This window comes from Gymnodraco acuticeps, unplaced genomic scaffold, assembly GCF_902827175.1.
Source record: "Gymnodraco acuticeps unplaced genomic scaffold, fGymAcu1.1, whole genome shotgun sequence".
Taxonomy (NCBI): Eukaryota; Metazoa; Chordata; class Actinopteri; order Perciformes; family Bathydraconidae; genus Gymnodraco; species Gymnodraco acuticeps.
Genome location: NW_022990583.1, coordinates 230,005 through 249,866, shown reverse-complemented (window position 1 = coordinate 249,866; position 19,862 = coordinate 230,005). Strand labels below are relative to the sequence as shown.

The 19,862-nt window shown below is 39.6% G+C and overlaps 1 protein-coding gene across 4 annotated transcripts in view; it reads left to right on the top strand.

The window, feature by feature from the left end:
- LOC117553933 (receptor-type tyrosine-protein phosphatase U) overlaps nucleotides 1–19,862 on the top strand; it is a 171,534-nt gene that overhangs the window by 35,892 nt on the left and 115,780 nt on the right. For all 4 annotated transcript variants that reach the window (XM_034228070.1, XM_034228069.1, XM_034228068.1 and 1 more), the window contains exon 2: nucleotides 11,119–11,250. In XM_034228070.1, the coding sequence (XP_034083961.1) occupies nucleotides 11,119–11,250 (132 nt within the window). The remainder of the gene's footprint in view (nucleotides 1–11,118; nucleotides 11,251–19,862) is intronic.

Genomic DNA, 19,862 nt, shown 5'->3' with positions numbered 1-19,862 from the left:
TTCAATTACATTACATTACATTGTATTTAGCTGACACTTTTATCCAAAGCGACTTACAATAAGTACATTCGACCAAGAAGATACAAACTTGAAGAAAACAGAATCATATAAGTACATCAGGTTTCATAGAGCTAAAACATTTCAAGTGCTACTCAACTGGCTTTAGATAAACCAGTCCTTTATTAGTATATAAGTGCTTTGTTAATAGTTCTATCGCTCGAAGTGGAGTCGAAAGAGATGAGTTTTCAGTCTGCGCCGGAAGGTGTGTAAGCTATCTGCTGTCCTGATTTCAATGGGGAGCTCATTCCACCATTTTGGAGCCAGGATAGCAAACCCACGTGTTTTTGCTGATGGGAACTTGGGTCCCCCTCGCAGTGTGGGTGCAGCGAGCCGTTTGGCCGATGCAGTTAAATGTGGCAGATTGCATTCTGGTATTGTTAGCAGAAAATAGTGTGCATACCATGGACACCATTTTTTCCCCTGGTTTATTGTGTGAATGATTGAGGGTAAAAATATTGCGATGTATGTATAGTAGAGGAATTCTAAATCTAAAATTCTAAATCTAAATCAGCAAAAAGAATATCATAACAAAGTGGTTTGCTTCCTTGATGATATCTTTTTTTGCATTAATGGTTTGTGAATATATATTTCCATGCAGCTGATTATTGCCATGAAAACCTTTCTGACATCTTGGCTCCTATCTTTAGACCAGCAACACAGGTGTCACTACATTTCTTCACTAATAATCCCTTAAAATGGTCAGGCCTGAATGGTTTTCCCTAGTTTGTCTGCCTAGCTGTGGCGATGCAAGACATATTCAAATATAGCCCAGTCTGTGAAATTGTGCAGTATAATTAATTAGCTGTATTTTGACTCGACCATCAACACTGTGTTCGATGTTTGTGACATTTGCTGTCATGCTGATTTCTTGCTTGTGTTAGTTAGCATTAGACTCCCTAAGCTGAGGTGTAGACCATGTCCTGTTGAAGCCTTCACGGTTCAGGCAGACACCTGGATGCCATGTTGAATGTGATTGGTCTCTTAAATGCCCTCAACATTTATTTTCTTAATTAGCTGTCTTTGCTTTTCTCACTGGTTTGATGTACTCAGGGCTCATGTGGAAAAAAGAGATGATGCTGTGTGTATATCTGCCAATCAAATGTGATCAAACCCTCACTGTCCTGATGTAGCACATTTTGAGTACTCTTAAGGAATAATCAGTACACTTAAACTCTGATTGCTGCCGATGTTGTCATGCATATTTAATGCTACAAGGAAATTCAGAAACAAAATATAATTTTAAACTCAAATATGCACAGGTTCACAGCACTCACTGGTAATTCAACAATTACAATCCTGGCTGGTTTAGAATAAAAACTTACTTGTGGATGCTTCCTAATTTTTAGTGTTAATACAATTTCTTTCCTCCTGTGCATCACTTGCAAATTCCATTAGGTTTATGTGTTGATACAACATCTAGGACTATATTGTAATGTATTCCTCAAAACTGATAATGCGCACAGCAACATTTAAAGGAAAACGTAAACAAAGGTAAAAAAGAGTACACTATTTGCGTAGGCTTGGGCAATATGGGAAAACAATCTAATATTTCAAATGTTTCTACTACAAAACTCAATATCAGTAAGGCTATGGCAGGGTGTAGAGTTGGCCATTGGTGCCTTCACAAAAATATTCACACAATTAGATTTTTGATTAATTATAATCAGTAATGTATATATAATAACTAAGTAGGTAGAGGAAAACGTTCCTAAAATGATATCACTTTAAGTGTAATACAGTTTTTAAAGCAGAAAAAGACTATAATGCCATTTTAAAGATATTTAAAACCAACAAAGATAACACATCTAATATCACGATAATATCGACCCAGCTCTAGTTTAATGCAGCTTGCACAACAGGAAAAATGCGGTTTGAGGGAAAAAGAGGGAACTGAAATGCTCCACTCCCGCTCCGCTCCCTTCATGTGATCCTATATGTGGGTTAGTGGAATTCAAAGGCTGCAGGTTGTGGAGACAGCAATTGGCTGCCTTTGTGTTAGTGGAATTGACAGGCAGCAGAGCGGTGAAGCTGCTACGGGGTATGTGGTTTAGCTGAGTTGATAGACGCCAGTTTCTTCTTTTTTTTCTTTCTGGCAAGTCGAGACGCTACAGGCAGTTTGATTAGGATGCACATTCGAATGGAGTTAGGTCAGCTGGCCAGGAGTTTCATGGAGTTGGCTGAGGTCATTCAGAGTGGGAAATAAGAGTTTGTGTGTGTGGGAGATTGATTGTTTACCCCAAATAATGGAGAGCATTACATTCTGACACTCTCCTCATGACCTTTTTAAAATGTACCCTGAAGTCGTCCTTTTGCACATATGATGGATCCCACAGAGCTCACTCACTGACAGCGATTTGATAGAATCATTTAACAGAGACCCATCTCTGAACCAGGACGTGGCTTTGTAGATGCTAAGCCGGTGACTTCATCAAATATTTACTTTAGCTGTTCAGTTGTTACAACAACACACAGATGTACATATTCACGTGAACACTCTCTTTAGCTTTGCATATCTTCCAATGCAACTCTTTAAACGAGGACCTGGAGGTGCTAGCGCCCTGATGAGTAACACGTAAATATGTGTTTGGTTTGAAGTACAATACATAATCACCTCAAGCACTGTTGGATCACATCATAGTGTAGACTGTAGATAATGTTATAATAATAACCATTTGATTCATAATGCTAAGATGGATTATGAATCATTATGATTAACATATTAGTATCTGAATTACATACATTCATTATTGTTCAAGTGAGGTGTGTAATAGTGCAGTATATGTGTGTAGTATATGTGTGTAGTATGGCAGAGTACAAATAATGTTGGCACGTGCTGCTATAGAAGTCCAGTTGGAAAATTTACTTTTTTGCGAATGAATATGAATATATAATATGTGATAAGAAAGGAGATGAAAGGGGGAAAAAGCAATTTGTATGTTAATTCAATAACTTCGGAAGTACGTGTAAACCCAATCTTTATCTTTGTTCTTGGATTTTGATATTTGATATCTTGAATACTGTTTTTCTGATATTCAGTCTATCCTGTCGTTGCTTTATGTTTACTTTATCCATGCACTGATGGTCCTTTTCAAACAATTAAAATGCATTTGTGTTATGGCATAGTCATGTAATGCACAGAACCCACGTTAACCTTTTCAAAATCCATGTTTTTTTCTCACAATCAGTCCAAAAACATAAGATATCAAGGATTATATATAATGAAGAGAAGCGCTCAATACTTTCACATTTGAGAAGTTTAAATGAGATCATATTTGCTTTAAGTATCACTGACATGATTAATGGATTTTTAAAGCAGCTTCTGAAAAATGTTCTGTAGATTAACTAACCAATTATTTCACTACTCATTTCAAATCAGATCTTAAACCCAACGAAACTGAATATTTGAAATTAACCAGAAAGAAGCATCCCACATTATAGTGAATGTTTGGCATTAACCTACAAAATGTAATTAATTATTAAAAGTGTTGCCAGTTTCTGTTAATCTACTTATCAGTTCACTGACTGCTCATTTAAACAGGATGCTGAATCTAAACAATGCATTATTTGGCTAAATGTAACACATTTCAATATGTTATGCTTATAAGAGCACCTCTGCTGCAGTTGTCTCAATCCCTCACTAAAGTAACAATGGTGTTCTACTCATGAAACACACACACTTGTTGTCCTTCATCGTGTCATGGACCTCCTCCACTACATTTCTGCAGACACTCGTGGTGTAAATGAGTCCTTTTTGTATGTCTCTCAAATCTAAAAGAGCATACATGGTTAAAGCAGACACCGGCCAGACAGGAGATATATCCTCCTGCTAATGAAGCTGATCTGTTATATTGGCATCTGCTGTCAACATCCACTCGTGGCATGTCTTCTGTGGAAGAGGAATGCAAAGTGAAGATGAATGCACAGCAATGGAGTGCTATCTGAAAAAGACATCAACTCAAAATAGAACAACATGTTGAAAAAGAAAGTATGATAATTAACTATATTATCGCAGCGTGAACTGAGATTTCTCCTACTGTAGGGGGAAGAGACCCAAAAGAACAGGGAAGAGGAATAATTACTGTTTATTATTTTTTTCTCGGAGAACAGGAGACAACAAGCTCTGATTTATTTTGTCTCAGCGTGCTTGTTTTTCCTTCCTATTCCTGCCCTCAGAATAGCACAGAAAGGATAGAAGAATAATAGTTTTGATTTGAATTCTACTGACATGCGAGATACTTTTATCATCAACCCAACATCTAGCATGTCATATTGTTCCATCCCAACATTAATTTGAAGATGAAGCGCGGCTGACTGGTACAGTATCTTTATATTCAGAGTGAGTACAACTGTAGGAACCCTTTGTGTCATTGTTCACTCTCAGAAGATGAAAAGGGTAGCGTTCTTGTGTATGCCTTTCCTTCAATCATGGAAATGATTGGGGGGAGGGTGGAAAAAAAGACCCTGAAGGAAGGGTAGGGAACTTTTTCTCATCCCAGAGTTATGAGAAATAGAAATGCTGTTGAGTGATTGAATGTTATGACTTCAGACAGCGTGTTATAGCCTACAGAAGCTCCTGCCTTCAGTGTAGAGGCTAAATGTTAGTTAAATGTATCATTTCAAATGACAGGGACTTGGTCCAAAAATATAGGATGGATGAAATATAACGTAGCAGGACACATCATGTTTTCGGTTAGAAGTTTTTTATTACACTTTGGGTGCTATATACAAATAATATTTATTTAAAAGAGCTAAGCAATATCTGATTATTGCTTTAAATGATGTCACTTGAGTCAGCAGTGGTGCTGAAAACGACACATTTGCAAATGAAAAATAATCTTAGGTTGTGAAGTTAACAGGGAGTGAATCTATGACCATTGCATTTTGGGTAATGTAGGCACCAGGTTTTGACAAGGAAACTAAATGTGTGGAATAAAAAGACAATATCTTTTTGTGTGTGTCCGTCTACAAGGTTACCCTAGATTGAAGCATACCATCTCACATTTTTTGGGAACTTTTAGAGTTACCAATAGTGTCATTTTAAAAAAAGATATTAAGGTAAGGCTGTTGTTTTTTTCCAAAATACAAGGAGAGTATAAGAACATATTAACAGTGGTGGGAGGTTAATCCTTCTTTAAAAAAGTGAACCACAAGATTAGTAATTTGAGGTTCAATATTTTCTTACAGTGTATTTCAGTGGAGTCTACCCTGAAGCTCGGCAGCACCTCTACTGTACCTGTTCACCTTCTCCAACCCTTTATGTTTCTCAATCTCTTCCCCGTCCGTCTGTGTGAGACCGGGCCCATGCAGCCACCTGGGTTGAGTTATTAATGCCCGGGGAGGTAGCAGGAGGATTTCATTGCGTATTCAGATGTGGGGATGGATGGCTTTCAGAGGCAGGCAGAGGAGTGCTGGGGAGGAGAGCCTCTGTAGAGAATAAATATACATGTCTCCTGCTGATGAATCGGGCCACACTCAGTGCAATGCAAATCAGCTACTCTCTTCCCTGTAACTCTCTCCAGTATTACTCACCCGCTCCTACCTGGATCCCCACCAGCAACACACTCCGTCACACCAGCCTCCGATGGGGTTTTCTGCGTGGAGTGCAGAGCTCTCGGGTACTTTCCAGCATGGTCTAGTTCTAATTAGTTGAGGATGATACGACGAGCATCCGTGCCTCATCATCACGCCGCATTTCCCAGGCGACTTCACAGGTTCTAGTGTTCATTACCTATCCTGACTGCCAGATAATTAAGGGCAAAGGCTGGAATTGACATTAAAGCAAAGGTTGCAAATGGGTTCCCGGAGCCCACACATCAGCTTTTACTATTTTTGTTATAAATGAGAGGCTGGGTTTCAAGTGTTTTGGTCTGTGGATTGAAATTTGACTGGTTGGTTTTCCGTCTTTAGGACACTGTTTCAGACAATACGTCTGGAGGGTTTTATATCCAAGGACACAGGAGTACGCAGCTGTGTCATCACACTTACTTTGTCTGATTTTTTTTTCTTTCTTTGAACCAGTCATGTACGTTTTTCAACTTGAATCTTGGAGCCATATTTGTTTATCCATTATGTTAGAAAAATACAACAGCCTGTTGGAAAGATGGGAAACAGCTTGCCTGGTTCTGTCCACAGGTAACATTTGCCTGCTGGCACTCAACAGCTCACAAACTGACATGTTATATCTTTTTTGTTTGTACAAAAAACAACATTTAAAAAATACTATTTTATTGTAGGCGGCTGTGGCTGAGTGGATAGTGTGCTGGACTTCTAATCAGGGGATAGCTAGTTCGAGTCCCACTGCAGTCAGCATGTCGTTGTGCCCCTGGGCAAGACACTTCACCCCAAATTACTCCTGTGGGGATTGTCCACAGTACTGAATGTATGTAAGTCGCATTGGATAAAAGCGTCTAACAAATGACATGTAATAATTGTAGGCTTCCTTTTCATGGCTTGCACAGTTTGTTTGCTAGCTGTTTCCAGTCTATGTGCTATAGGCTAAAAATACAGTTTTTTACGGTCGCTTTATATTTAATTGACGAATATGTAGATGATACCAATCTAATCATTTAACACTGGACAAAAAGAGCAATATTATCCCAATGCGTCAAACTATATGTTAGCTTGACATTCTGCTCTCAGCTGGTTTGCACTGTGGTTATTTTTAAAGCACGCTCTACACTTAATATTAAACTCTACATTCAAGCCAAGGTACATAAGGTGTTGTTTGAGAACAGCCAGAGACACGGCTATGTGCAGAAACACAATCATTGATTGCCCCATTTAGAGGAAATATCAGGACTTCACTGATCAACTGACTCTGCTGACAACGGTCAATTTGTGGGTTACTTCAGCAATTTGTAGACTTTCTAAAGTGGAGATAGAGCAGAATATTGTGTGTATTCTTTTATGGTTACCACATTTACTTTACACTTATTTAATACTGCAAGTATGAAGGCCATTTTATATACAGTGTGAGACTATGAAATGTGTTCAATGTCAGCAATTTAGCTATTTTACCATAGAAGGTTTTGCTTTAATATCTCTAGCTTTCCCTTGTCGGCAATAACTGTATTGAATGGATTTATTGGATTGTTATAGATGTAATACATTGCTGTGCATAGTTTTATTGCATTAGTAGTTGTCAGGTGTTAAACTTGTTGGATTAGCCAAAAACAGACGTTCCCATCTGGTTTAATTTATCATTTCACATTTTTTCAATTGTTATATATTGACATAATATAACATTGTATAGGCTGTTATAGAGGCCATGGCCACAGGAGCACTGAGTGAGATCGGGATGGCTCCTGTCACAGGCAAAGTATTAAGATAGAACGGCCCAGCATTGTGTTATTATTGTATAACTTGAGCTTTTTGACACAATCCTCATCATTATTTTATCTTTTTAATATCTTTAAATGTGGTACTCTATCATATACTACTTACAGTATTTACAATGTGTACGTAATTGCCCTGTTTTGTTGGACTCTTGTTCTGCTGACTCACCTCACTAGATCTTTAGGACGGCAGTGAAAAGATGAAATGCATTGTTCAGATCAAATGATTGCTTTCTATATTTAATAACCAATCATTCTTTTCTTGGAAACTTTAGAAAAGAAAATATGAACATTTTGTGATTGCACTTTGACGACAGAACACTGTTGATTTAGTTGCTTTATTAATGTGGCTCTAATTTAAAATATCAGGAACTGTTGTTCATACTGTGAGGTAGGGCTCAGCCCCTTTTGTTTTTTACGCTTACAATTTTGCTGTGTTTGATTTATTCAAGTGGAAAGTGGTTGGAAACGTAACACCTTAAATAAGCTTAGGCCAGCTTCCTTATGCTCAAAACATATGCAAATAAAAGGGATAAGCAGAGCCTCTGATTCTGAAACTCACTGTGCATAGCTGACACTCTAATTAGACAACAAGGCAAGGGATTATACAAGTAAACAGAGAGAGAGAGATACCCAATCCAACATGAAGGGCTATATGTGACACTAACAAGTGATACTTTCAGAGAGTCTCCCAGATTTGATTAACCGCACAAGTGAGGGAATATTTTAACAGACCTGCACAAATGCGGTGGCAAATTGGAATGTCTGGTAAACAAGTTGCTACCTTCTTTTATGTCCTTATGAAATGAAAAGAAGCTACTGCATCCATCCTCTGACTGTGTGGTCCATCACTCGCACAGAGTAAATGTGAAGTTTATTTTGGTTTGCTATAAAGTCAAAGAGGTTGTATTAATTTATTTATGGAGTTATCTGTGTGGGTTCACAGTAAACACAGGCATTAGTGTTCAAACAGAGTGACACATCTAAAAAGTGACAAATATCTCTTTCATATTAGGCTATAAATTGTCCCCCCCCCCCTCCTCATCATCTCCAGACTCTTTTTATGTCCCTCCCTCCCTGCTTGTTTCCCTCGTACAGTGCAGGGCTGTACTGCACACAGAGCACAGCAGGCTGAGCACGCTGCGGAGCTGTTTCGATAATGTTTTCTTCTGATGCTGCAATCTTTAAACAAGTTTTTCCTGGCTTGTTCTTACATTTTTTATTAATCTGTTCTTCTATTTCACTGCCCAGAAGATACACTGCATGATATTTCCTTATACCTACCTCACAAGCCTGGCAAGTAGATCAGACACATCCATCAACAGTCTCATAAACACTGTAATGATACAAGCCCAATGATTTTCATTAATTTTTTCTCCGGAAAGTGTTTCTCCAAGTATGAAATAGTGACATTAGATTTACTGTAAAATAACAATAAAGATTGTTATGATATATACAAAGCTTTAGATTTAAAGCGCAGGTTGATTTATATCAGCACCACCAAACTATGAAACATGTCTTCACCTCAGCCATAACATCTTGGCAGTGTCTGACTTTGCACTGGTCATTGCACTAAATGATGCGATAATTATTCAGGTAAAAAATGGTCACTGACACCCCACACTCCCATCGGTCCTGAGGAGGGAGTGTGTTTTGTCTTGATAGATGAGCTGGATCCCTCCCGGGGTGTGTTGGGAGGAGATGACATTCCTGGGCAGCGCTGGCCCCGGCTTCCTTCTTCCGGATGATGAGACTCTTGTAGGGAGGAGTCTGCAGGCTTCATTTACTGAAGCAGCGGGGAATAATATAGTGCCAGCGTTTGGATGTGTCAGGTCCCATATCTCTGGCTGTTCTATTAGAAATAGACCCCGATGCGGGACAATTAACCTCTGGCCTTAGCAGCAGATCTGTGCAGTAACAGCCCTGCACGGGGCAATAAATCAAACCCAGAGGGATAAACCCACACTCCCTCCCTCTGCTGGATGGCTCTCACTATCACCCTATAGACCGAGCTTACACGATGGAAGATATGCTCCGGTGTTATCGTATAATCACTGGAGGAGCAAGAGCGATGTAATGTGTTGGATTTATGCAAGGGCATCGCTAGTGTTTGTGCTGCAGTGAACACACCGTCTGAGGAAAGTTCAACACCTCGGACAAACTGTTACCCTTTTAAACAGGCAGCAACAACTTCTTTGGTATCTCATGCTGCTTTCTGGCAAGGGGAAAATAGGTTTATATAGAACAGCACTGTAAGGTAAAAGGTTTCTTAATTACCAATGACTGCTGGAGGTTTGCTGGTTTCACACAGCCAGACTATTTTTATAACAAGCTCAATGTCCCAGTTTCTTCTGCCATTTTATTCTCGTATTATTACTAATTCACTCATCGAATTGCACCGCCTGTGTCAATCACTACCAGCAGAAATGTGTGTATAGCAAAAAGTACATGCATAATATTTTTGGCAGAACCAATTTTGCCAACCTATTGGATGAATTGCATTGGCAACCCTATACATTTTTCTTGTGCCCTCGTTTCCATTGGACTGTAATACAACTAAACCAGTCCATCAATCGCAGTAACCTGTTAATGACTGGACGCTGTGGCTATTATAAATTGGTAGTAAAAAAAGAGAATTATAAATCCTCACTACAGTGAATATGGCGTTTTACTCAGCAGCCTGTCATATTGAGACCATTTGTTTAATGGTGGATTAGGGAAAAGAATGGGCAGCCATAAAGCAGCACACCAAAGGGGTCACCTTCAGGAGCTGCTCATGGTTATTCCCATCATTAGCATGTCATGTCTCGTGCTGTCCTGCTCCAATTATTCCTGAAACAGGCTCTGGTATTATGACTGTGCTGTTTAAACTGCCCACTGTTACCCTGTAATTCTCACACCAATGGTCTAATGTGAAATATGGCAACAGATGCAGAACTGAAACACATTATTCAGGACCCAAGGGCCATTAAAGCCATAGCTATTAAATATAATTTGAAAAAATTAGCTTTTTTGGCGCATGGAATAGCAGGTTGTGTGGTATTATGATAATCACTATATTCCCCAGGGTAACCACTTCCACCAAATGTTTATTATACTATTTGAATGCCTTTGTGAATAGTCTTTGGGATATATAGTTCTGTTTGTGGATGCTTTATGGGAGGGGTAATTCTCCTCTGATGCAGGGGCAATTATCGCTTCCGCCTGGGATTGTGTTCCTTTGTGCGAGTCTGGAGTAATTACAGCTCATTGCTTGATTTGTTGTTTGCCTGAGAGCATTTGTGCACATGTGAACAAATGATATTTAAAACAACTTTGATGCACAATAAACTGTGTGTTTGACATAGGATAGTGGGCTTGAATTCAGGACGATATTTACCATTCAAACTAATGCTTTAGTCTAATGGTAAAGCCTCTTAAGAGGTTCAGAGAAATTAAACAAAAACAACACCAAAGCTCTGTTATATTAAGAAATGTTGAGTTGTGAAAACAAACATTTTTAAGCATTCATTTCAACATCCTCTGATTCTAGCTTCTCAAATGAGTGTTTGTGACTGATTGATGTGCAATTTGTCCAATTTAAAAGAAGCAAACAATTCACAAATGAATTAAAAATGAAAATAATTGTTAGTTGCAGCACTGTCTCATCAGTGAGGTCGATCTAACTCTTGTTTTAACAATGTTTCTTTGACTGATGGCCATTGTTTTCATTTTCTTCTTTCAGCGGCCGGCTGCACGTTCGAAGAGGACTCGGACCCTAGTCTGTGCGACTTCACCCAGGGGGAGGAGGACGACTTTGATTGGCTGCTGTTTCGGACGTACAGTTCACCTTATGCCAGCCCTGACCTCCTGCGAGGTGAGTGCTACCCTCTGCTTCAGTTGTTCCGTTTTGTGTAGTTTAAAGTCTGTTGGTGTGCAGATTAGAAAGGAGCTGAGAAGGAGTTTGGCCTGCCATTAATCTGAACCCCCGCAAGTAAGAGTTCATGGGGCAAAGGACCAGAGGCTAATTCTTGAGACATTGCAGCATTTGTTCTGTGCTTCGGTTTCTTTTTAAATTATCAGAAAAATAAATGGACTTTTGTTTGTGAGGCTGGCATATCGGAAAAGTAGGACTGCAAATCAGCTTTTAGAGATGTCCAGTGTCCATTATGTTGCAGCTTTAATGAAGCACTCACCCCAGTTTTGTCTGCTTCCCGCTAACCCCTATGGATAATTTTATGTTAACCAGCCTCACAGGACTAATGGAAACCAGCATTCTCCTGCAATCACGCTCTCTCCTGGTGTTTGCCAGAGGGAGATGGTATGCATAGTTTATAAGGCACTACTCTATAGCTGCATTAACAAATACCTACAGGGATCTGACAAAGAGAAGAGTGCTGTTTCAGCTTCTCAGCAGAAATATAAATGGCAGCAGTGCTAAAAATACTTAGACTGTGGATACTTGCAGTATGATTAGGAGCCTGGCCTCCCTTGGGTATAACAAATCAATCAATCTATGAGATAATATAGGCAATTTGACTAAAAAACATGTACTTAATTGTACATGAGAGCGAGAGAGAACGAACTTGCATGATCAGTGGAAGAAAGGACTGACAGTTAATGAGGGATAAATACAGATGGATAAGCTAAGAGGAACAGATGTAAAGATGACAAGATAAGACACAATCAGATATAGATATATGAAGAAGTAATAATTGAAAGAACATGCCATCCTTTTGGAAAAAAACAACTGAAGTAGCCTGTGAAAATGGTCGGTCAAAAACGTCCTGCAGGGATAAATGGCGGTATTTTTTGGAACTTGATAAATCCCAAATGTATCCTAAACTATTAAACTGAACCTCATTCACCTCCACATCATCAGCATTCGAGCTAAAAATCTGCCTGCAGCCACTAGCCAATTCACAGCAGGCTATGGGATAATTAATACTATTCCCTTTGGGTGTAATTAAAACTTACTGCTATGGCATTTATAGTGATTGGGTGCCTTCAGTAGAACAGACATGCACAGGTGGAATGAGACAGGTACTGTAATCTGCACATGGCGAGAGGGCAGGAGAGGCTTTGAGCATCAACTCTCGATCGATGACTTCTCAGAACCAGGAGACAAATACAGTTTCATTTATTATCTGCTCATCCTTTAGCCCCGCACCAGAGGCAGTGTATTACTCATGTTCTTCACATGATTGGTGTCACGGTGACACTGTCCCTTCGTTAGGCCAACCTTGACATTTCAACTGTGGTATTTTAGTTTGATAATCTTACTGCAGAAGCCGGTACAGGATTTGTTTCGCTCCCTCCTTTCTGGCTTAATCCCCCTGTGTATCACATTGGGCAGCCAAGGTGGGGGGGATAACAAGAGTTTATGAGATAAGGCTATTTACATTGGACCAGTATTAACTTTGTGGGGCTGAGAAACTGGTGTCGAGGGAAGATTAGTAAACACAGCTGAGAAAGCTGCTGCTTGTGGCTCCCAGGAGAAATTAGAAAATAGCGTTCCCATGAAAGATAAAATAGTCTTGGGGAAAAAAAGAGATACAATGCGAGGAGGTCTTAATAGGAATTAACCATTTTTATCACGTTCCCTGCTATTTTGAATAAGATCGGAGGTGCCAGTGTTGCTATTGAAATTCTTGAAATCTCTCACAGTTTTAATGAACAAGTCAGGCTTGCAGTATGATGACCTTGTAAAGAAGAAGGCATCTGCATGTCAAGTATACCTCTTTTCTGAAAGGCAGATTCATTAGCTTGAAACGTTATGTCTCTGCTGCAATAGCCAGTAATGGGTTGCAGGGTATCTTCAAGGAAAGATCCATTAAAGACTTTAGAAGCCTCAAAATCAGCTCATTGTTGTTTTATTTGACCACCTTGTTAGATCTGATTTCTCTTAACGGGTCAACAGTTATGATGTCTATATTTTCCCAGCAGAACTAAGGTGATTAAAAGAATAACTTTTTCATGGCTACAAAATCATCAGCCAACATAAAGTTTTTGTCAGCCTGCCAGAAGCAAATAGCATGCCAAAAACAACAGCATCGTTTTTAGACTGCTGCAATTTTCACACACAAAGAAACAACAGCATAGAGCTGCCTTTTTCTTTATTTATTGTGATTCTTTCAATAGATGCAACAGGGATGCAATTGTTTGAAGGAGACAGGTAGAGGTGGGAAAGGGGACTGTTGACTCCAGAGCACTTGTCGACAAAATAGGGATAATCTGCTAAGCAATTGGAAAGTTCTACCTCTATTCTTTTTCAGGCTCAGGAGACATGGCTGAGAAAACATTTGTGATCCTAAATAGTAAAATATCTTGTGAGCAACAGTCTATCGGAGGCTTGATGTTTAATTTTACAAGACTACTACACCCATTTAACATTGCAATTCAATGAAACATTTTTGAACATTACTTAGGAAGTTAAAGAGGTTATACAGAATTCTTAAATTCTACAATTATGTATTGAAGGGTAATGTAGCCTCGAACAGCCAAGCAAAGAGAGGTAGTGGGCTACTGACTCAGGTGACATCATTTGGGGTAGTTATCAGACTTTTTGAAGCTACCTCAGGAGTCACCAAAGGCTTTACACATTGGTTTCCAGTCATTCTCCCAAACACCTGCAAACAAACTTTGATATGTAAGATTTGTTAGGTTCCCCTTTGAGTTCAGTCATTGGAATATGTGAGTGCTACAGAAAGGCTCTCTATTAAACGCAGTGCAAGGTGTTCGTTCTTGTTGAAGTGCCACTGAGCACAAGAATCTGCCTGGTAGTCCATCTCAGCAGGGATACAAACACTGTCACAAATCGGGGCTTTTCTTTCCAGCATACAGCAATTCTATGATGATACTGAAATAGAGCTGAATTATGTTTCTTATTTATTACCACGTGTTGCTGCTAATCTTCTTTCTTTTTGTAATGTCTACCATGCTGTCCAGCTTCACCATTCAGTGTAACTTCTAAAACTGGGTTTTGCTGCAGGCTGTGATCTAGCTCCATCTGTATTTGTACATCGCATTGCAACAAGCTACAAAGTCAATTGATCGGTTGTTTTATGAGCCACTTGCACAATACATCCTTACATAAATACCCAGAGACATTCTGAATAGGCTCTAAAGTTTGATGCGGCCTCAGCTCTGGGGAAGGTTAAGACTTAAATGAAGCATGGCTCTGAGCGTTGTCCTGGGGTTAGAGCCTGGTCAATCGTGTCATGTGATGACCTCAAAAGAGCCAATTCATACAGTAAAACACGCAGACCTCCATCTGTATCTCTGGCATCCTCTACCAGTCGGCGATGGAAGGCAAAGTCATATATTCTGCCCTTTATTATCTGTCACCTCTCACCCCTGTCTGGCCACGGGCGCGCCGCAGACCAGCTGCACACGAGTGCGCACGTGTCATTGACAGCGACCCGAGATTCATCTGCGTCTGAGAAAGGATTAGGCAGAGCGAGGAGACAGAGATACCTCCACTGTAGGAGAGGGCGTTGTTATCAGAGCTGACCAGCCATCCTCGCTGCTTTAATACTCTATTACACTGCCGTCCTCCACATCTCCCCTCCAGCAGTGTGCATTTACCATATATATGCAGCATAAATATATCATCTCATTTAAAGATCTTCATTTATCGTGGACTCCAAACTCAGTTGGTTTTCTCTTATAACGCTTACGGCCCGTCCACACAGCGGCGTGCGTTGACGCTTCCAACGTTTCTGCCGATTCACTTTGAATGGGGTGACGTCACTTTTAGCCGAACTGCATTTTGGGAAGCGACGTGGAGCGTTGCTGGCGTTGTTCGCTTCAAAAGTTGAGCAATGTTCAACTTTTGACGCCTCGACGGAGGCGTCAGCCAATCGAATCATATGCCAGTACAAGCTCTAGCCAATCAAACCGCGTGCTTGTGTGTCTGGGGCGGGAGATTCATGTGATTGGTTGTTGGTCGAGTGTCAGACACGCCCGCCGGCAAGCGTCAACGCACGCCGCTGTGTGGACGGGCCGTTATAGCGAGGGGGATATAGCGGCCATAGACGTCCTTCAGATCGTTTTTTATTTAGGAGTAGAGGAAATGTGCTGTTTTGTCTACTTGTATTTGCATTTGTTTAGATCATTTATGTAAAATAAAAGATGAAATCTTTGGTCAACGCATAGAGACCAAATAATACAAAAGACATATTAACCAGGCACAAGATTCACATATTTAGCATTATTTGCTACAATTGGGTAAGTTAATAGGCAACAGTTGTTGTTTTTAACCAGGAAATCAACCGTCGCTGGCCTAAAATGTCACTTTAAGATGCTGTTGATGATGAAAAATGTAATCAAAGTCCCTTAGCTCCTGCAATTATTAAGTCAAGCTTTTTCAAATTGCAAATTCAAAACATTATTTTTTACATGTCAAAGGACAATAACCACGTTCTCCAAATCTCCTAACCTGGTTGGGGAGAAATAACTCTTTCTCTCTGGACTGATGAAGTATATTTCTGTTCATGTTTGAAAAAGGAGGGAGAACAGATGAAGGTGCGGTTGAGTAAACCTTAATAAAAAAAAAGAAGTCATGTAGTGGCTTAAGCAATGCATCAGCTTCCCAGGTAAAGCTCGGCTTCAAGGCTAGCACTGTGCGATGATGAATGAAATTAGGGATGAGATAGAGCGCTCTGTTGTGTACTCTCCGGAATGATATGGCATCTTCTGTTCAGATCAAGAGCAGGAACTTTTTAACATCTTCTTGCTCGAGTGCTTTATTTATCATTTAACTTTGGTTGCAGAGGACGGAGGTAGAGGAGTCTGCACGGTTTTGTTTCAGCCAAACGTTCCACCAGCTGATTTCAGTGATCAACACACCTTCAGTCAGAGAGGGAGGAACTAATTAGTGAAATCGACAGCTGTGGTATTTGGTGGGAATGAAAACCTGCAGAGGCTTCTGTGGCTCAGGACCGGACGCCCGTGGCTTACCGGGATAATTGCTTACGACTCATTACCTCAAGGCAAATAAAATTATATTCATTGATCACTGATGTGTTATATAAATGCCCGTCACCACACAGAAGCTTTTAGAAATATACCAACTTAATTAAAATGTTATTCAGGAAAGCTCCCTTTACACCTTCTCAACAAGGTCGAGAGGCTTGTGAATGACTTATTTGGCTTTTAGAGCAGACTTTGTGCCAGCTGCTGCAGTCTATCTGCTCTGCGCCCGCTTCTTTTACTCTCTGTTTTCTGCTTACACACTCAGATACCCAGGTGAAACGGAGGTATGGTAATACAGCCCCCTTTTGCCTCTAGTTCCCTTCTAATTAGTGTCGCTTTAGAGGGACAGCTAGAGGACTTTTATGTGTAAGGTTGCAGGTTTAACAACATAATTGAGGCTTGGAAAGCACACTCAAGATTGTAGCCAAATAGACTTTCCAGGTGATTCACCTTAACTCAGGTGAGATGAAGTGGACGGTCACTTAAAGCATAATGGCTTAGCTCATGAAAAAGGCCATGTGGTTGACGGCTACAATTACGTTGGAGAATCTTTGCTGCTTGAATTGGGAGTTTTGCTCACCCATAATTGGCCTTATATGACAAGCTTGAGTATTGAGAAATGTTTATCTTGCTCTTTTAACATATTCAGCATAGTTAGTCACCAAAATCATTGAGATGTATCCACTGGGGAACATGAATACATCAACATGTACTGTCCAGCACTACACTGTGCGCAGAACATTCAATCACAGTTCCACCATATTTAACGATCAATATTTCTAATAGCTTCTTGTATGTAGAGCTAATATTGATCTGCAAGGTTAATGTAAGGACAGAGCTTTAGTTACAGGGGACTTTGCAAAACTGACCTGAATTGTTTGTCACTTTTTCAAACTGTTACTTCTTAGTAAGCAAAATATTACACATCAACTTTAAAGACATTTATACTTTGAATGTGTTCTTTAAGTATTTAAAGTCTACTTTTTTCTTTTGCTATCCTCTTCTTTCTGCTAGTCACACATTCCCTCTTTGATTATCTTGAGATTAGAGTTAGCCCTGTATGCTGTGGATATGCTGTGGATAGTTTTAGTATGTGTGTTTGGATATTTCCCAAGCTCCTCTGCTCCTCTGTGGCCACACTTTGCTCCAGCTCTCTCTGAATGGATGTAGATCACAAACTCTTGGGCTTGGGTAAGTTGTTTAAAAACTAGGGATGCACGATATTGGTTTTTTGAAACCGATACCGATAACTTCCTGCTTCTCAAGACCGATACCGATAACCGATAATAATATAATATATATATATTAAATGTACCTGTAGTTTTTGCACACCTGGTGGTAAAAAAAAGACAAGTAGTGAGCAAATGACATGAGCATTACTACTATGAACAAAACAAAGCCAAGAACAGTTTTGACTCTTCAAAGTGACCATATTTAATTTCCCAAATAAAGTTCTTGCCTTTTTCAAAAGCCTCGTCGATAGGTAAAAGCCCCGGTGCCTTTGCAGCTGGCTTTGGATTCGCCACTAGTTTAGCAGCGCAGGCGTCTTCGTACGCTTTTAACACACCATCGTAGCGATGGCGATGTTTCAGGTGACTAATCAGGTTGGAAGTATTATAGCTCGTTGCCTTTTTCCCTCCTCGTGGAACCTCTGCATTGCATTTGTTAATACAAATAGCAAGCGAACTATCTAACTCTGAAACTTTGAAATAGTCCCATACTACCGGCGACATGTTTGTTTACTGTCCTGGCTTCACGGCTGCACACCATTTACGTCACAGCCAGGCATGAGTTAGGGAGCGCTGGATTTGTGAAAAACTCCCCTCTTCCTAAACCACTAATACCACAGTACTGGCAAAACAGGAGGAGCCGAGTGAAAAACAAGCGCCCCTCATCCCAATCCACCCACACCGCAGTATCTTTTTCATTTTTTTTACCCAAAAAATATATTGTATATTATCGGGGCTATTAATACTTTTATCGGGTTTATTGGGATGACGTCATAATTCCTAATATCGGACCGATAATTATCGGGCCGATAATTATCGTGCACCACTATTAAAAACAGATATATTTCATGCGTTTCTTAAAATTTTGTTTGTATAGTCCCACGTTAAGCTTTCTCAATACACATGAATTACAAATGGGGGAGAACAAGTTCTGCATTCATATATCAAACAGGTCATTCATAACCCATTGGGATACATACGTTGTAACAGAGGGAAAAGCCTCTGTGATCTTTTGTGAGAACTTGAACATAGAGAGATAGGACGTCTGAACAAAATGTATGGAGACTGTTACTTTGATAAAGTTTCATGAATTCAAAAGATGTTCATATTTGGACAGTTCTTGTGGCTCATCTTTGCTCAATGCAGAACTGTTAAGGACCTATTTGTAACTTTTTTAAATGTTTACCTTCACCAAAGGTAAACATTTAAAAAAGTTTTTTCCACTCAGTTATTTTGGTGGTCTTTTTCTTGTTAGCAGGATAATATATCCTCAGGGCATCACTACTGATTTGTGGTCAAAGTAAATTATTAATACAGGATAAAGCAGTGCATTGTGTATTGGTCATATCCTATTCCTGACAATGTACTAATGAGTCAGTGTAATGTGTTATTTTATCACTGCGCATTACTTTAAATTGATGGTATGAGATTAAATACAAATATATAATATATAATAATCATTACACATACCTTTTGCATGCAGCAAATATAGCAAATTAAAGATTAGCCACAAGGTGCTTAAAGGAAGGCTCCAGTCATTAGATAGTTAATCAAAACTTAGTAGTATTTGAGTATTTGAGTTGGGACTCGTCAGCCGAGGGAGAAGTTTAGAAAAATAAAGTCCAGGCGGACTTACTTTGAATTATCACTATCGGTATTCATTCCATCCAAATACAACTGTAAAAAAAATAAAAACCATACTCTGTTATCCTCTTAGGCCCCACGGACCCGGTTCCGGGGCCGAAATCACGTCATTTGCAGGAAACAACGTCTAAGGAACCTTAATATTTAATAAACTATGAATATTTTATATCCATATAACGGGAAAAAAACTAATTTAACTGATCTTTTTCATTTTTTTCTTAAAAAAAAACACACAATGCTAACAGTGAGCCTCTGAATTAGCCCCGAGCGAAAAATGCTAACCTATTACTGCACCGAAAATCACTCCTAGCTCTCTTATTACTTATCCTAGCTGCACATCCAACACATCGTTTATGATCGTGAAGACACAGAATCTAACGGTGCTCACCTCAACACTGAAAGATACAAACTAACAAAAACGCACATCAAAACAAGTGGCGCTAGGTACTAACATGCGCTAGGCTAACATGGCTTACCTTGGTCTTTGTCTGGTCTAAACTGGTTTTCAATGGCATTACAACGATAAAAACGATGATGTAGTTAATCCATAGGTTAATATCCAATGTGACTGTGTCCCCTTTGAAATGTTCTGATAATCTATAAGCAATAAAACTGCAATTCCGTTATCTGCTGTCCGCTC